Source organism: Myotis myotis, unplaced genomic scaffold (genome assembly GCF_014108235.1).
Source record: "Myotis myotis isolate mMyoMyo1 unplaced genomic scaffold, mMyoMyo1.p scaffold_m19_p_11, whole genome shotgun sequence".
NCBI classification, from domain to species: domain Eukaryota; kingdom Metazoa; phylum Chordata; class Mammalia; order Chiroptera; family Vespertilionidae; genus Myotis; species Myotis myotis.
The window spans coordinates 58,597,941-58,616,322 of record NW_023416315.1 but is presented as its reverse complement, the minus strand read 5'-3'; the positions used below and the strand labels follow the sequence as shown (position 1 = coordinate 58,616,322).

Below are 18,382 nucleotides of genomic sequence, written 5' to 3'. Positions count from 1 at the left end.
CCACTCCCCCAATCTTAATTTAGAAAGTTAGGTCTCAAAATGCATGTCTCCCAATTTAAAGACTAATATCTTAAAGCTAGAAATGCTCTCTTAGGTCAATCAGACGGACCATATACATAAATAAGAACTGATTCACCTACATCACTGAGAGGTAATGTTTGAGCAAAGTCCTCATGGCCATCTGATCTGTAAGGATAGCAAAACAAACGCTTTGGAGGCACTTTAATACACATGACACTTTCTTTGCAGTGTGTGCAAAACCAGACTGCATTATAAGTCGAAAAGCTTTGCTGTAGCCAAACGTGGCATTATTACCCGAGAAAAGAGCTAAAGGAACCTTGGGGTCTGCCACAAGCTCCTGCCAACCCGAGGCCAGTCACGTGAGAAATCTCCCCAGATTCAATCCCCCGGTGTGTGAAAAGGGGGTGATGTCAGCAACACCCCGAGTGTTTCTGCGAGCGATGCTGTGAAACTATTTGGTGGGACAGCGGGCGGAGCGCAGGATGAAGGAGTGGACTCTCAGGGTTCCAGGAGCGCAGAGCCGACCCCGCGACGCGTGCGGACGCCCCTCCGGCTTTCTCGGTGCAGCCCCGGGAACCGAGGGGGGCACTCACCTGACCAGGAGCTCCAGGAAGATCACGTTACTGCAGCAGCCAGCGAACACCAAGCCCACCGCGGAGAGCGGGCGCGGGGAAGGGGAGCGCGCGCGGAGAAAGCGCCCGCCTAGACCACTGCCTCGGCGGTGGCACAGAACTTCGTCCCTTCGCGGAGCGCCGCTCTTCGCCGGCGCCGCCGCCAACGCTCCCGGCCAGAGGAGCTGCAGTTCACTGTCAGCCCCGACCCCATTCATTTGAGGGGGCGCTCTGGTTCCAGCCAGACTACATATCCCAGGATGCCGCGCGCCCTTTACGCCGTGCTGGGACGTGTCCCGCCTCTGCTGGGACCCTCCACTCCAGAAGAGAGAGCAGCGAGGTTCTCGTCATGCCTCTCGCGATAGGAAGCCGCAGGGTTTGTTGGGAAGTGAAGTTCAACCCTGCCGAGTGATTTCTGGCGAGTAAGCCAAGGGCTCAGAGAGGGATGCGAGCGTCCCAGTCTCAACAAACACAGCGGCGGCACTAGAGCTGCAGATCTGTGATTGATCGCTGGCGGCGTTCTAGCATCTGAAACAATTCTGAATGGAGTGAAGCAAAAACTCCTCTGAACTTACTTTTCTACCTTTTGAAAGGAGCATGGGAGTCAGAAAGTGCTGGGATTGAATGTTGGCTCAGCTGCTAATCAGCTGTGCTATCTCAGGCAACTTCTTGAAGCCTTAGTCTCATTATTGGTAAAAACGGGAGCAGTAATGCCCATCTCACCGCTTGTTGTGAGGGTTACAAGCTATGATCACCTGCGGATCTTGTGAAAATGTGGATTCTGCTTCATTACACCTGCAATTTGCCCTGAGATTTTGCATCTCTAGCAAGTTCCCAGGTGCTGCTGATGCTACCCGTCTGTAGACCTCGCTTAGAAGAGCAGACACCTTTAAAACAATCGTCTCTGGAGACTTCTCTACCCCACCCCATTGACTTTGGGACCTCCTGCCACTCAACAGTTGCTTAGTTTTCTCCTTCCCCTAAGCCTACAATCATGCTCAAAGTAATTTACCTTTCTCCTTCACTTTACCACCAAATATCTCTAAAGACTACTCTATAGTTGTTAGGTCGGAGAGAGCCCAGGATCAGATACATGCAGACATGTGATGAGACAATGGACTTCCCCTGGAATTTCTCACAGATCAACGTGCCAGACACAGATATCGGCTTCTTCTCCCTTAATCCCTTTAGCCACATATCCCCACACAGATACTGACTTCTTTCTGAATACCCCCGCCCATCCCCTGCGGCAGAGAATTCCTCAGCTCATGTCCCCGCCCCTCACCCAACTGCAGTATTAAAAAAGCTCCCCCCTCCCTGTTGGTGTGAATCCACCTGCCCTGTCCTTGGGGTACGTGGGTCTCCCGGGGATGCAGAAATAAACCTTTTCCTTTCCTTTCTTTTCTGATTCACTGGACTCTATTTCTTGTGCCGCCTCCTGAGCCACCTAACCTAACAATAGTCATAGCCTTTTTTATTCTGATCAAAGCCAGATTTTTAAAAATAGTTTCATTTTGACTTCTACTGACCTCTTTGTCAAAACCATATACAGCAGGTCTCTGAGTATCGTTTCATTTAATGTTTAGTTATAACGTTCCTAAGATGCCATTACAACTTAATTCTTGCGTGTATCAGTTAGCCTATGGCAGCGATTTTCAGCCCATGTGCCGTCAAAAGCACGCTGGTATGCTGCAAGAATTTTGAAAATGTGAAGCACCTGACTATTTAGTCGGGACACTAACCTCTTTTCCTTTAGATTATCAAATTTTTAAAAATGACAACAGCCAACACAACAATAGCTGTCTGGTGTGAATGAACCAAAATTATACCTGTTTTCTTTTTGTCAGATTGACAAAAAATATATATATATTTTTGGTGTGCCACAGAATTTTACTAATTAGCTTGTGTGTGCCATTACATACATTGTTTCACTTGAAGTCACAGTTTCCAAGAACCTATCAGTGATGTTAAGTGAGAACTTACTGTACCAGTCTTACTTGATCTTGCAAATGGCTTTTGACAATGAAACTCAATGTTCTGACATTCTCTTGTCCCTCTGCTCATAAGACACAAGTCCCATCTTTCTCTTTCTACTTCTCTGGCTTACCTTTTTTTTTTTTTTTTTTAGTTTTCTTTGCAGGCTTTTCCTTCTCCGTCCACTCAAATTCTCCTTTCAGAGTTCCATCATCTGTCCCTTCCTTTTTTGCCCAAACACATTCTATTGGTGATCTCATCTCTGCAACTTCAACCATCACCATATGGAACAGTGAACCTACACATACATATATGTACAGCCCCAATCTTCCTCATGTCTTAAATCAAAGTTTCCAACTGCTTATTTGACAATCTTCGACAATGTTATGTCTGAAGGGAGGAACTTTCTGTTCACAAAAGCTTTCTATGTGTAGCTTTTCAATGCATCATCCACAGCTTCTTCCTCTATAGCTCCAGCGCTCCATCCATCCCTAAACCATTCCCAGAATCAGGGGGCATTGTAGTTATCTGTTTTCATGTCAGTCTTCCTCCTACTCTAGCTCATGCCCATGGCGGACCAGAATCGAGAATAACTAATTCATCTCTAGATCCTTAGCATCATATATAGTGACTGGTATCTAATATGTGTGTACACTTTTTGTTGAGTAAACAAATGAGCTTGACTTCTTAGTTGAGTAAAATAATTCACACCTCACAAAGTCAATAAATATGTAATATTTTTCAGTCTGATGAATTTTTAAAAATGGGAACCTCAAAAAGGCATTGGCAGGAAACAGAACATTACCATCATCTCAGAAGTGCCTTTGCCCCTTCCAATCACTGACCCCCTCTGGTGCCGGGGTCCAGCCCCAGCGGGCCAGAGGTTCCCAAAGGTGTGAACGGAGTTGGCAAAGAATGATTTACACGGAGACTGCATTCAGATGATCAGCATAGCCAGGTTCTTGAATTCTCCGTGGATCTTCCCTGTGCCTGGCTGAGGCCACAGAGAGAGATCCAGAGGCAAGCTGAGCCTTTATTTTATAGCCAGAGGTAAACAAGGTAGTGGTTACCATAGTTACACTGTTCTTGTGAGTTTCACTTGTTTTGGCAGCACTTCCTGCACCTCCCTCAGCCCATTAGCTTCCCAGACAAGATCTAGGGAGCATTATAAGGTCAAGCCTAATTATGCTAAGAGGACTGTGCCCTCTAAGCTGGGACTTCTTTGTGAATTTGCCAACAGGTCAGTCCGAGGCTTAACCCTATAGCTGCTCACCATACTCTGGGGATAACTGCTTTTCTTCCTAGCACTAGAGGTTAGCTTTGCCTGTTTGGGCAGTTTTATATAAATGGAATCATACAGAATGTTTTCTTTGGTTCCTGCTTTTAATCAGCATTATGTTTGTCAGCTCATCTGTGTTGTTACATGTATTTGTAGTTCAATCATTGGCATTGCTGTATAGCACTGACATAAATGCACCTTGTACGAATCTACCTCACTTTATGTGTCACTTCTTCTGAAGATGGTGATTTGGGATATTATGAATAGTGCACTAAGAAATTTTTGTTTGTTTGTTTCTTAATCCTCACCCGAGAATATTTTCCCATTGACTTTTAGGGAGATTAGAAGAGAGGTGGAAAGACAGAGAGTAGCATCAATGTGAGAATAACACATCGATTGTTTGCCTCCTGTGTGAGCCCTGACCAGGGCATGAGCCAGGGATTAGCCTGCAATGAAAGTACCAGCCCTTGACCAGAATCAAACCTAGGACACTTTGGTCTTCAGGCCGATGCTCTATCCTCTGAGCCAACCTGGCTAGGGCTAAGAAATGTCTTGTACTTGCCTTTTGGTGAACATAAATACACACTGCTGTTGAATATGAGTATCATAATCAAGGTCCAGCCAGCCAGAAAACAGAAATGACCAGTAATTTGAAGAGCGAAAGTATAATAGGAAGAACTATTAACTAGTAGCAGAGGATGTGTTACTATGACGGGTTAAGAAACTCTCAGGATTACAGGGAGAGCAGACACAAGGAGCAGCTACTGCCTAGGACTGAGAGAGGCTTCCCAAGGAAGGAACTCATGTGGACCAGGGTCTTCTCCCCTTAAAGTGGCGATTCCACCTTAGTGAGAGTCTGGCTGTAGCCCTCCGCTAGCAGTGAGGTGCTGATAAACGCTATGGGCACCTTTGGGGTCCAGCTGGGAAGCTGGCTGGGGCTCTAGGGCCTCCTGAGAACCACCTGGAAGCTGATGCTGAACTGATCCAGGTGAGCGCCACAGCAGGTCCTCTGTGCTGCAGGAACAGGAAGAAAGGAAAGGTGCCAGAACCCAGAAGAGAAGTCGCCTCCTGTCCTGCTCCTGCAGCGCCCACCTGCCTTCCCTGACAAATCCCAGCATCATGCGATACCTGGCGGAGGAGGCGTCCCCAAGGTCCACCTCCAGCATCACAAGCAGGGCCGTGAAGGGTGGATTTGGAGCTGAAAGGCTGTAAATTCAACAGCTGGAACACCCCAGTTGTCAACTTACACCCAGTTTTAGGGGATTCTTTCAACTTCAGTAGATTGTTTCTCCATAAAACCAAAGTTAGGAAGTATAGGCATGGCTTTAGCTCCCAGGCATCTTTGTTTTTCCTCCTTTCCCTGAGCCCAAACTGCTAGCATCTTTCAGTGAATAACATCTTAGACAGCAGCCAGGCTCACCCTGTTTACACCTTCGCACGTGCCCTTCACTTGTGAGGAGGGACCCATCGCTCTGAGAGATTTTATCTTCTTTGCCCCGAGTTGGCGCTGTGAAGGTTTCTTGCTTCTACTTCCTGCCACTGAGACATAGTTTGAATCATTTATAAAATCGGCTTAGCCAAGATGCTGACCCAAAAATTAAGTGAGATGACTCCTGTGGGCAACTGCTTGACAAGTGTCCTCAGGATGACAATCCTACAGAGATCTGTCATTTGGTGTTTTGTACACTGGTTCTCCTTATCGATGACATGAGGGTGGTTTTCTCCTCCCTCTGTGGCATAAACCTTGAGGTGCTTGGAGCTGTGCACAGGCTCAAGGTATTGATAAAGTCAAAGGTGGTTGTTGCTTGTCTCATGGGTCATGTTCAAGCAATGACCCCGTGTACTGACAGGTGTGTAAAACCTAGCTTCCTCGGGGATGTCATTAGAGACAGGTTTTCTTCTTCAGAGTCCTGTGGTTATGGCACAGGGCGTTTTGGCTAGGAAGGAAATCTTCTCCACCAGAACGTTAGCGGCACAAGGGCAAGGACTTCATCGTATTGCCCACCGTATCCTCCAAATCTAGAAGCTCTAGCAAATGCGCAGTAGGTAATGGTTGGAAGGTAGGAAGAAAAGACAGAAGGACAGATGGAGTTGGGGGAGGAGGAGGAGGAGGAGGAAGGACCTTTAGAAAAACCAGCTCCTTTTGTAGCGATTCATACACAAACGGGAGAGGGGTTGCCTGCCCTGGGGGAACCTATAAGTAGAATAACCACCTAAGGAACAGTGCTCAGTGCCCAGGCTGTGGGCAAGCTCCTGAACAGCAGGACACACCTCTACTCGGCCCCTGTGCCTGGTCGCCCCGCACTGCTGCTGAGCTGAGGGGTGTTAAATCGCCTTATTGCCCTGAGGTGGTAAGTCTAACTCTAAGGAAAAGGCACTTGAGAGAAAGAACGATGTCAGAGAACCAAGTTCTTCACTTGTGTGACACATCTCAGAGTGATTTACTGAACTCCCCCCATAGCTGATAATATTTTAAAGGGAAAAACACACACACAACCATGAGATCACTTGGTGGTAATTTTCCTGCACTAGTTCTGTCATTAAAAGAGCCACACGGCCTTTGCACATGCTGACCCACCCTGACTCATGCTGGTCAGGACCATTTCACAGCTCGGGCCACCAGCTCTGGCTCAAGACAGACCTGGGTTCAGGCTCAGCTCTGACATCTCCTGGGTGACCTGGGCAAGTTTTAGAATTTTTAAAATCAATCTCATGTCCTTAAAATGTACAAATGGACAAACCATACCACTTCCTGCCCTCAGAGGTTTGTAATGAGAAATGAATAAGATGATTTGATGGAAATACTTAACACAGGGCCTGGCACATAAAGAGTGGTCCAAGTCTGTTAGCCCCGGTGCACCAAGGCCTGTGCTAAGGTGGGGGTACAAAGATGCGGAAGACAGTCTCACACAGTTTGTGCTTCATCTGATGACAGACACAGAGTCCACCAGGTAGAACGGTGTGGAGGAAGAGGTGGGCTAATCCTTGTCAAATGCTTCCCCCCATGGTGGGAACACGGGGAAGGACTGCAACAGCAATGTCAGGCCATGCATGCATCCATGTTCCCTAAGTGGATTACAGCGAAGCACTGGGCTCCACCCTGAGGGGCGTGGCAAGTGAAGGGGCCAATAGGCACGCAGCGCATCTGGCTGCGGATCCATAAGTGCCGGGCCCTGCACCCAGCAACTGCTTGCCAGCTCACCTTACCTCCAGACACAGTGGCTCCTGACCGCGCTCGATGAAATGGTGGATCCCACAGCTGAATATCTAGTTCAGTTATCTGGCAAGAAGACCCCTTATGGAGGCCAGATGACCCTCGGTGGAAACCAGACCCCTTATGGAGACCAGATGACCTTCGGTGGAAACCAGACCCCTTATGGAGGCCAGATGACCTTCGGAGGGGAACAGACCCCTTATGGAGGCCAGATGACCTTCAGTGGAAACCAGACCCGTTATGGAGGCCAGATGACCTGCGGTGGGGGCCAGATGACAGCTCTTAAAGGGGGCTATCCACTGACCTTCACTGGGAACCAGACCTTCACTAGGGGCCAGGTGACAACACACAGCAGTGACAAGACTCTCGATGGGGGTCAGATGGGGACCCTTAAGGGGGACCAGATGAGAGCCTTCACTGAGGACCACACTCTCTCTGGAACCCTGATGATGCCATGTCAATCGCCATCATTGCCATACCTAGGATTTCTGGACTGTTCAAGTTCCCCTTTGACACAAGGACAATCTCTAGAAGAGCAGAAGTCAAAACTCAAAACCCAGAGACGTCAGTTCAAGAAGAATCTTGACATTTCAAAGCCCTACATTTGCACAGACCAGGACTGTAAGAAATCATATTCAAAGAATTCCTTTCTCGGCCGAGAGGATCGTCTCACTGGGGCAGTCTCCGCACCTCATGTGGAGACAGACCGCTGCCTTTGATTGGTCTTGGTCCTCATACCTCCAGGAAGAAACAGGATCTCGATAAGCTCTATGAGCTGCAGTCCAAAGCTCTGCAGAACCAGTTTGGCCCCTCAGCCCTCATCAACCTCTCCAATTTATCAGCCATAAAACCGGAACCAGCCAGCACCCCTCCGCAAGGCTCCATGGCCAATAGCACTACAGTGGTAAAGATACCAGGCAGGCCTGGGTCTGGAGGGCGTCTCAGCCCTGAAGACAATCAGGTGTTGACCAAGAAGAAATTACAAGACTTAGTGAGAGAAGTGGATCCTAATGAGGAACTGGATGAAGATGTAGAGGAGATGCTGCTGCCGATTGCTGATGGTTTTATCGAGAGTGCAGTGCCGGCAGCCTGCCAGCTTGCTCGGCATCGCGAGTCCAGCACCCTGGAGGTGAAGGGCATCCAGCTGTACCTACAAGCGCCGGTGGAACACGTGCATCTCAGGATTTGGCTCTGAAGAAATCCGACCCTACAAAAAAGCTTGCACCACAGAGGCTCACAAACAGAGAATGGCATTGATCCGGGAAACAACCAAGAAATAACCCATGGAAAGATCAGGGAATGGACAACATTGTATTTGGAGATGCTTGAGCTGAGACCTCAGCCATCTTATCTTTGGACTTTTTTTTTTTTAATGCTTTACAGAGAAGCATATATATTTTTATTAACAGTGCAGCAATATCTATAATGACTGAGAGGATCTGCCAAAAGAATAAAGCCTCCTGCCCCCACTTTGGCCCCGTTTCCCTGCCGCCTCTAAGAGAGGCAACTGATCTTCCAGAGAAGATTTTATTTGTGGTTTATTATATAAGTGATTGAATATGGGACAAAGCAGTGTGGTCTTGTTTCATGAGACAGTATTAGCAGGATTGGTAGAGGTTTTTGTTTCCTTCTCCCTTCCTTTTTCCCCTGTACTTTGTAATGTCAGTGAAAAAAGAAAAAAAGAATTCCCATCTCCAGATCCGTAATCGCAAACACACAGGAGAGAGGCCCTACAAATGCAGTGTGAAGGGATGCACATGGGAATTCGCCCGTTTAGATGAGCTCACGAGACACAACAAAAAGCACAGTGAGGAGCGACCCTGCCTGTGTACTCTGTGCGACAGGCGTTTTGCACAATCAGATCACTTGAAGCAGCACCAGAAAGTCCACCAGTGACTACGAACCTGAATCCATCAGCCCATGAGGAAACAAGATTCTCCCTAAGCCTTTGTGTGCTTAGCACCTAGCTTTGTGCCACCACATTGTAGATGTTTCATATTACTTGTAAACTTTTAAGGTTTTTATTTTTTTATTTTCTAAAACATAGAAGAAATATCCCAGCTGTTGTGGCTCAGTGGTTGATTGTGGATCCATGAACCAAGAGGTCACTAGTTTGATTCCAGGTCAGGGTACATGCCCGGGTTCAGGGCTCTATCCCAGTGGGTTGTGTTCAGGAGGCAGCCAACCAATGATCCTCTCTTATCATTGATGTTTCTATCCCTCTCGGCCTCTCCCTTTCTTGCTGAAATCAATATAAATATATTTTTTTTAAAAAAAGAAGACAGTCTCATGCCTCAGAGAGCTCACAGGTATAATGAGGGAGAAAGATGGCGTCACCGTAGAGGTTTTCTCATCTTCCATTTGGACAATAGCACAACTTAAACCAGTGGTTCTCAACCTTCTGGCCCTTTATATATAGCTCCTCATGTTGTGACCCAACCCTAAAATTATTTTCTTTACTACTTCATAACTGTAATGTTGCTACTGTGATGAATCATAATGTAAATATCTGATATGCAGGATGGTCTTAGGTGACCCCTGTGAAAGGGTCAGTCGACCACCATAGGGGTTGCGACCCACAGGTTGAGAACCACTGACCTAAACTCTTCCCCCCCAGACCCAGTTCTTTTTTATACTCCCAAGGTGTCCTTCTAGCCCCAGCTGGGCCCCCCGCAGATCCTCACGGCCTTCATTATTGCCGCTGTCCTGTTTTCATCCTATCCGGTGGCAGAGGGTCTCTGCTCAATTAAAGGTGATTTGTGCTCTATGGGGCCACCAAATGCCATTGGTTTGAATAGAAAGACACAGCTACTGTGCTGTAGAATGTTCTTTACCTTCTATTGACCTGTGACCCCATGAGTCATCTGCAGCAGCAGCTTCCACACCATAATATCATCCAAAAGATCTCGGTGAAGTTATCGGCATTTCATAGGGGCCTTAGTGACAACACTGAGCTGGTGGAAGGGTCTGATGAGTCATGAATATGAATGCCATTATTCAAATTACTCTGGTAGATGTTGAAGATAAAAGGAAATGTTTTATTTTGTGTTCATTAAGCACTAGAGGGTATATTTCCCCCCGGATGCCGGCTTGTTATGCCTATAACGGTTAATGGGAGTTAAATTCCAACATCACATCAAGGAGAGAGAGGATCCCTCAAGTATTTGGGACCGCCTTCTCCAAATTGCACATCAAAGGTAGATTGTAAACTTCTGCGCTGTCTTGCTAATGGATTAAAGTGTATGTGAGTTTTTTTCCTCCCTCCAAACACTAACTTTCCCTAAATAGTGATGATTACGGGAGTTTTGTAGCATGAGAGATTGTGAGGTCTACCAGGGCCAGCACCATTATGGGTTTTCCCCCCTGGGGAGAAAAACTAACCTTGTATGAACGCATGCTGTGTATCAGGCTTTACTTACACCCTCTCGCTCTCTCACCTGTTTCAAAAACCCCCAGTGAGATGCTTCTGTCTTGGGTTTGAGGAAGCTGAGGTCTGAGTAGCTAAGTAACGCATCCCGAATCACATGGCTGGGAGGAGAAGGAGGCAACAAGCCCGGGGCTGTATAAAAACATGCTCGAATGCACTGCGCGGGCCATTTTCCAAGAGTCAGCCAGATGCCTACTCCGTGATAAATGCGGGGCCTGGGTGGGGAGGGCAAGCAAGATGCGGAGAAGTGAACAGAATTGCCCCAGGCGGGCACCAAGTGCCTGGTACATGTGAACTCATAGAGCGATCTGGCGAGGTGGTTTCCACCCTCGCGTACACCGGCTGGCTCGTGAAAAGAAGAATTATTTCTTCAAATAGGTTTTCAATATCTTGCTCTCTCTCATCTTCTGGCACCCCTATAATTCAGATGTTGGTATGCTTGAGCTGTCCCAGAGGCTCCTTACACTATCTTCATATTTTCAGATTCTTTTTTCATTTTGCTTTTCCGGTTGGGTGTTTTTTGCTTCTTCACATTCTTTAACTTGATTCTCCCCAGTCTTTAACTTGATTCTTGTGCTCCTCTGGTCTGCTGTTGGGAGTCTGTATAATATTCTTTATTTCAGTCAGTGTATGCTTAATTTCTAGTTGGTTCTTTATCACAACATCGAGGGTCTCATTAGATTTCTTGAGGATCTCACTATATTTATCAGTGGTCTCACCAGTCTTTTCGAGGGCCTTACTAAATTTATCGGCGGCTTCTAGACAGTTCTTGAGAGACCTTAAAAGTGTGGTTTTGAGCTCTATATCCAGCATTTTGCCTTCCTCCATTTCTGTCCTGTTTCTTTGTCTCCGCATTTTTTATGCTTTCTTGGTGCACCCCCTAGTGGTCTTTGTGCGCCGTCTTGCTGTACTTAAGCCTTGATTGTTGTAGGTAACACTGGGGGGGATTTGACCTCCAGGTGAGAATCAGCTGTGTCTGCAGTGGGAGAACTTCTGTCCTCTAGGAAGGTGCTAATCTAGCCTTTGCCTGAGGCTAACCAGCAAATGCCTCTGTGCAGGGCTTGGGCAGGGCGGGTCCCAGGGGATCAACATGGCAGGTGATCAACATGGCAGGTGAGAGCAAGCAGATATGGCTGCTCTCAGTCCCGTCCCCAGAGGCTCTGCCTCTCAGTGTCCCAGCGACCGCTGCAAGTACCTCGGAGAGAAAGCTGCCCTCAAGTTCCGACTGATGCCAGACAGTCCCGCTTCTCCCGTTTGAGTCTGGGTCCCCAGAGATTTACCTGGAACTGGAGCCCAGAGCCTGAGACTCCCTCCCGATTGAAAATGACAACTGCACCCTCAGCCGCCAGCCCGCTCCGCACGCACCTCCGCACCTTAGTATTTTACTTCTGTACTGCGCCTCCTCTGAGTCTCGGTATGCTTTTCTCTTTCCTTCTAGTTGTAGAATTTTCCCTCAGCCAGCTTTCCTATGGTTCTGGGTGATATCTGTACCATCTTTTAGTTGTATTTTTGAAGTGGTTGTGCAAGGCAGCAATCTCTGGTGTTTACCTATGCCGCCATCTGGGGAAAGAAATAGACCTACAAGTCCAGGAAGCACAGAGAACCCCAAACAAAAGGAATCCAAAGAGGACCACACCAAGACACATCACAATTAAAATGCCAAGAGCAAAAGACAAAGAGAGAATCTTAAAAGCAGCAAGAGAAAGAAACCCAGTTACCTACAAGGGAATACCCATACGACTGTCAGCTGATTTCTCAATAGAAACTTTGCAGGCCAGAAGGGAGTGGCAAGAAATATTCAAAGTGATGAACACCAAGAACCTACAACCAAGATTACTTTATCCAGCAAAGCTATCATTCAGATTTGAAGGTCAGATAAAGAGCTTCACAGATAAGGAAAAGCTAAAGGAGTTCATCACCACCAAACCAGGATTATATGAAATGCTGAAAGGTATCCTTTAAGAAGAGGAGGAAGAAGAAAAAGGTAAAGATACAAATTATGAACAACAAATATGCATCTATCAGCAAGTGAATCAAAGAATTAAGTGAATAAATAATCTGATGAACAGAATGAACTGGTGATTATAATAGAATCAGGGGCATAGAAAGGGAGTGGACTGACTATTCTTGGGGGGGGGGGGGGGGAAGGGGTGTAGGGGATGCGGGAAGAGACCGGACAAAAATCGTGCACCTATGGATGAGGACAGTGGGTGGGGAGTGAGGGCGGAGGGTGGGGTGGGAACTGGGAGGAGGGGAGTTATGGGGGGAAAAAAGAGGAACAAATGTAATAATCTGAACAATAAAGATTTAATTAAAAAAAAAAAAAAGAATTAATCCCACATCATGGTGGGGGAGTCACTAGGAAAGTGCCCTGTATACGACTCCGGAGAGGCGGGAGCCTGTGCAGAGGTGAGCAAGGGCTGGAGAAACCGCCCATTGCAGGCTGTGAACTCAGGGTGCAGGGGGAGGACATGCCCCGCCCTGTGTCTCTCCTAACTGTGCAGGAGGCTCTAGGTGTTATACTGTAATCAGAAGATGCCTTAATCAATAAGCCAAATTTATTTGGAGTCTCGTTCATTTTCGCTAGCCCTAGCCGGCCCAGAGGAACTCTTGCTTCTCAAATTCTGGGGCCCAATATGGTGGAAGTCTTTTCAATTTATATGTTTTTCAGCTCTTTGTTTTCCAAATTTGGACTGAGACTTCCGGACCTTCTGAGAAAAAGTCCTGTGTGCTGGGACAGGGCCGTGAGACCATATCTCAAGGCCTGGCCTGGCGCCAGCACTGACAACTCTGTCTGGGGCATAGTTGATGGCGTCTCTGGAATGGGAGTAGTCTTATTTTCCCTATTATTTAAGGAAGCAAATGTTTACAGAAGCCAGGATGGCAGGGTTAAAATTTTAAACAGCAGTTGTTACCCAAGATGGAGGTTACTATGCTTCATGGGTACTTCCGAAGGAGAGGACCCCAGAAAGCTCAGTCTGAGGCAGGTTTTTTAAAAAGCATATGTTTCTATTGATTTTTAGAGAGAGCGGAAGGGAGAGGGAGACAGAGAGAGAAACATCCATGACAGAGGACCATCATCAACCGGCTGCCTCCTGCACGCCCCCTAGCGGGGATCAAGCTCACAACCCCAGCAAGTGCCCTGATGGGAATCGAACCAGCGACCTCTCGGTTCCTGGGTAGGTGCTCCACCGCCGAGGCACACCAGCCAGCCTGAGGCAGGTTTTGTACCATTTAAAGAGAACATGTTTCTGCTGCAAATAAGACCTGCTTTGTCCATGGCACCCACGTGGAGGAGGAAATGACCCCCGCCTTCGCCACCCCATCTTCCTGTGGCTGCTTCTGGAGCCGTTTTCTGGGTCTGGGTAACATCTGTGCTGCCCCTCCCCGCCCCTTCGTGCTCTCTTTCCCGTCTGGAGTGAAATGGGGTCCCCAGAGGAAGTGGAAGTGGATCAGCTAAGCAACCCCCAGAGCAGCGACAGCCCAGCTGAGCCCCACCTGCAGGGCTGTGCTGGGCCCCGAGCACCTAATCACCTCCAGGTACAGACAAATGGAGGGCGCATTTGGGCAAAAGCAGCCACAGCGATGGAGGAGGAGCTGGATTCACGAAGAAAGATGAAAGAGCTGCGTAAGCAGAGCCCGTAAATGATGACCGCAGGGAACTCGGGGACCCGCTTCTTACAGCTGCAGGTTGTAAACAGTCAGCGGAGTAAGAATTATGTTGGTTAGACCTGAGAAATATAACAAAGAGTAATGAAAAGAAATATATAATAATAATGGGCTGTAATTTCATACCTATTCCCATCCCAAGAAACTTCAGAACATTTTATGGCTCAGCATAATACACACACTACAGCGGGGCGCACTCACGCTGCAAAGTGGCCTGTAATTTAGCTACCGCCTGAGCAAAAACAATATTTAGTGCGAGGGAAGTGGGCACTTTGGGCACAAAGGCGGGGCCCTGGCTCAGATCTGCCTGCTGCCCCCTCCCAGGCACAGTGTAGGCAGCCAAGACATTTCGGAGGTGCACACCCAATTCAAGCCCCATTTTACAGGAAAAGGTCAAAGGATCTTCACAGCCAGAGAAATGCGGGTCTCAGAAAACCGTGAAGGCGGCGACAGCTTTGTCTTGGGTTGTCAGCTCCCTGACGGAGTCGCTGGGACTATGGCCAGGCCTCCTGCTCCTGTCCACACCCTGAAACCCTGGGCGTCTGGCGGGGTCTCCACCGCCCTGGCCCTCAGCTTTCTCAGCCTCAACCTGAGGAGCCAAGTCTTTGTCTCTCTGACTGGGAGCTGGGCGATGGTGAGCCCGCATCCTCCTGTTCCCTCTGCAGGAAGGCTCCTTCCTCAAATACCCACTTGGCTGCTTCCGCCTCTCATTCAGGATTCCGCTTAAATGCCAAGTGGTTAGAGAGGCGGTGCCTGGTCCCCCTGCCTAAAAGAGGAGTAGCCTCCCACTTCATCACCCTCCAGCCCTTACTCTGCTGTACATTGTAGGCATGCTATCAACACCTGAAATTATATGATACTAGAGGCCCGGTGCACAAAATGCATGTGGGGCGGGGGTGTCCCTCAGCCCAGCCTGCCTCCTCTCACAGTCCAGGAGCCCTCAGGGGATGTCCTACTGACAGCTTAGCTGTAGTCTGGCCTCCCTCTGTGGGAGGCAACTGGGCTGATCAGGGGAAGGTGCCGCCTCCATCACCCCGCTGCTGCTGCCACTGCCGGCCACAGCGGCTGTGAGGCCTGAGCAGGCCTCACAGCCACCAGGGCTCATGACTGCCTGAGCCCCAGGCCTTGCAGCCGCTGTGGCTTTGTCCGGATGGACGTCCAGATGGACGTCCAGAAGATGTCCACCCTAATTAGCATATTATCCTTTTATTAGTATAGATGATACTAGTTTTTATCTGCCCTCTGACTCAAATGTACACTCCTTAAGGACAGGGACTTAGCTGTTCTGTCCACGGCTTTCCCCAGCGTCAGCTAGATGACTAACAGGACACCATAGTATCTGCTCAGTAAATATTACCAAAGTGAGTTTATTTATTTATAACGATTTTTTAAAAATTGATGTTTAGAGAGAGAAGAAGGGCGAGGGGGAAAAGAGAGAAACATCGATGTGAGAGAGAAACATTGATCAGCTGCCTCCTGCACAGCCCCTACCAGGGATCGAGCCCACAACCCGGGCATGTGCCCTGACCCAGAATCTAACTGGCGACCTTCCAGTGGGGATGATGCTCAACCAACTGAGCCACCCTGGCTAGCTGGGCAGACCTCTGGGCCCTACTTACGAGGGGCAGAAGAACTGGTAAAAGAACAAAAATCCTAGAGCCCATTGACTTCCTTCAATCTGCAGTTATTTGTTCTCTTTTAGAGTTGACCCTCCCGCGCCATCTCCTAATAGAGACCCAAGATGCAATTTGGGAAGGCCAAGTTAGAAATTTGACAAAAAAGCTAGCTGCCAGTTAAAAGTACCTCTTTTGAAAGAAATGGTTCATGGAGCCAGCCCCCTCAGACCCTGTGCCGGCTTTCCAGACGAGGCAGGTGATGACGGTCACCCCCCTTTTTTCTTTTTAGTCAAAGATGTTTGTTCAGTCCTTCACTTGGCGGTGAGAAGAGCTCATTAACAGGGTGAGCATGGGGAGCCCATTTGGGCATGTGCTTTAGAACGGAAGGAGTTAGGTTCTTTTGCTGTTTGAGTCTACATTTTGTGGGGGCCGGGGGGTGGTGGTGGTTACCCAGATCAATTTATTTTGGCTTCCGAAATGGTGAATGATGGCGTTGCATGCACAATGGCCCTGTCTCGTTTGGGCGTGGAGACTGCCTCAGTGAGTGAGTGGTCTTGACCTGCTTGGAGCCTGTGCTGGGGTGAGGCCTGGACCACATGTTCTCACAAAGGAGCCCTTCCCTCCATGTGCACAGACATTCTACTGCCCACTGAGAGGTCATGATCGTTTGTCCTTTCTGAACACACCCAGGAGCAAATCAATTCGGAGGTGAGAGTGGCAGGGCGCGGGCAGTGTTTTGAGTGATGGGGAGGGTCGATGCTTTTAACTGAGTTCAGTATGTGAGGTTTTTCTCCTGTGAAATGATTTTCTTGAGGTTCTCTCCATCAAGCCTTCATTTAGGAATATGTGAACTTGGTCTACAGGAGTTAACAGGCTTTCATGTTGATGAAAAACCCGGAAGAAGGGAAACCGCATGGAGTTGGGAAAAGGAGGTATTTTGGAATCAGATGGGTCTGGCTTCACCCCCTGGCTCTGCTTCTCATTAGGTGTTGTGACCTTAAGGAAGTTGTTTAAAAACCTTCAGCTTCAGTTTCTTCATCTAGAAAAGGGAATAACAGCACCTGCCTATTCTACCCTGAAAATTCAGTAAAGTTACACACCTGAAGCTCCTGGCCCGTGGGATGCGCTCAGTGAACTTCAGGCTCCGCCCACCCTCTGGCCCCTTTAAAATGCATCTGATGAAATGCACAGTCAAGGTTAATGGAGCCACGAGAAGCGTTGGGCTGCAGGGGACTTTGGGCAGTTGCTCCCTGAACACCGACTTCGTTTAGAATCCAGGTCCTTTAATGATTTGTTCCTCTTTGGAGAGGTGTGACCCTGGGAATGTCAGCCTGGCCTGGAAGACCGGGACATGGGAAGGCAAGGATGGATGCATCCTCCTACGTGTCTGGAGAGCGAGGCTCGGGGTGTCCGCTGCGTTCTCAGAGCTTCCGCAGAAAGCTGAGGTCAACGCCTGCCCCTCACATCCCGCGGTCATGCCTGACACCTCCTTCCTCCCGGGGTGAATATGCTGAGCGGCTATTCACTCCCTGCTCTGCAAGGAGAAGAGCCCATTCCCAAACCTAACCTTCCTCTTTCTCCTCTTCCTCCTCCCTCCTCTCAGATGCTCCTGTAGGTTTTCTCCTTTAAATCAAGTTTTGATGAACACAAGAGGGAAAAAGCACTTCCCTCAAGCTAATGGCCTCCACAGTTCTTAGAAATGCTGATCAGTGCCTGGTATGGCTTAACAGCAGCTTAGGACGCTCCCATGGGAGGTTTGCTGGTTTCCGGAAAGTGAGGGGGGGGGGGGGCGGAGCGCTGGAGGTGGTGTAGGAGTAGGCGGGCCAGTGTGAGAGCCAGGGTGGGCGAGGAGGATTTATAAAAAGTAGAGAGGTGGGCCCTAGCTGGTTGCTCAGTGGTTAGAGCTTTGGCCCGCAGACTGAAGGGTTGCAGGTTCGATTCCAGTCAAGGGCATGTACCTTGGATGCAGGCTCCATCTCCGGTCCCAGTCAGGTGTGTGTGGGAGGCAACCAATCGATGGGTCTCTCTCACATCGCTGTGTCTCTCTCTGTCCTTCCCTCTCCCTTCCACTCTCTCTAAAAAAATCAATGGAAAAATATCCTTGGGTGAGGATTAACAACAACAAACAGTAGGGAGATGGGATCATGGATGAGAAGCTGGATTCTGGGGAGAGAGGTGTAGAGACTGGCCAGGGAGCCCGGCTCCCTCTGCCTCCTTAACACATTTACTAAAGACATATATTACCTTTGAAAGCTTTCTGTGGGAGAATTTGCACTTCTTTCTTTTTTTTTAATGTCACAAAAATCACACATGTAAGCAGTGTTCAAAAACATAGTTAACATTGGGTTTTTAAATACATTAGTCTCTGAAATCAAGTAGAAAACAAGAAGTGTAGCTATTAACCAAAATTACAAGAGTACCAGCATTTATAATGTCCATGTATTAACTTTAACAGAGATATTTACTTCTTCATGAGGCTGAGTCACTGACCAGTGTCCTTTCTTTCCAGCCTGAAGGACTTCCTTCATGCAGGGCAGGTCTGGTGACAAACAACTCTCTCAGCTCTGGTTT

The 18,382-nt window shown here is 48.3% G+C and overlaps 2 protein-coding genes across 3 annotated transcripts in view; one reads left to right on the top strand and one right to left on the bottom strand.

Moving 5' to 3' along the window:
• Positions 1–1,172, bottom strand: part of LOC118666386 (UDP-xylose and UDP-N-acetylglucosamine transporter-like) — a 31,563-nt gene extending 30,391 nt beyond the window's left edge. Inside the window, exon 1 of one of the 2 annotated variants that reach the window (XM_036328641.1) lies at positions 615–1,172. In XM_036328641.1, the coding sequence (XP_036184534.1) occupies positions 615–850 (236 nt within the window). In that variant the 5' untranslated portion in view covers positions 851–1,172. The remainder of the gene's footprint in view (positions 1–614) is intronic. The other variant, XM_036328642.1, reaches the window with a different exon arrangement.
• A 5,956-nt stretch (positions 1,173–7,128) lies between these two features.
• LOC118665776 (transcription initiation factor TFIID subunit 12-like) lies at positions 7,129–8,568 on the top strand. Its single transcript, XM_036327061.1, is given in 3 exon segments — positions 7,129–7,550; positions 7,805–8,255; positions 8,257–8,568. Coding segments are annotated over 3 exon segments (996 nt in total). The 3' UTR covers positions 8,380–8,568.
• Positions 8,569–18,382: the final 9,814 nt, after the last annotated feature.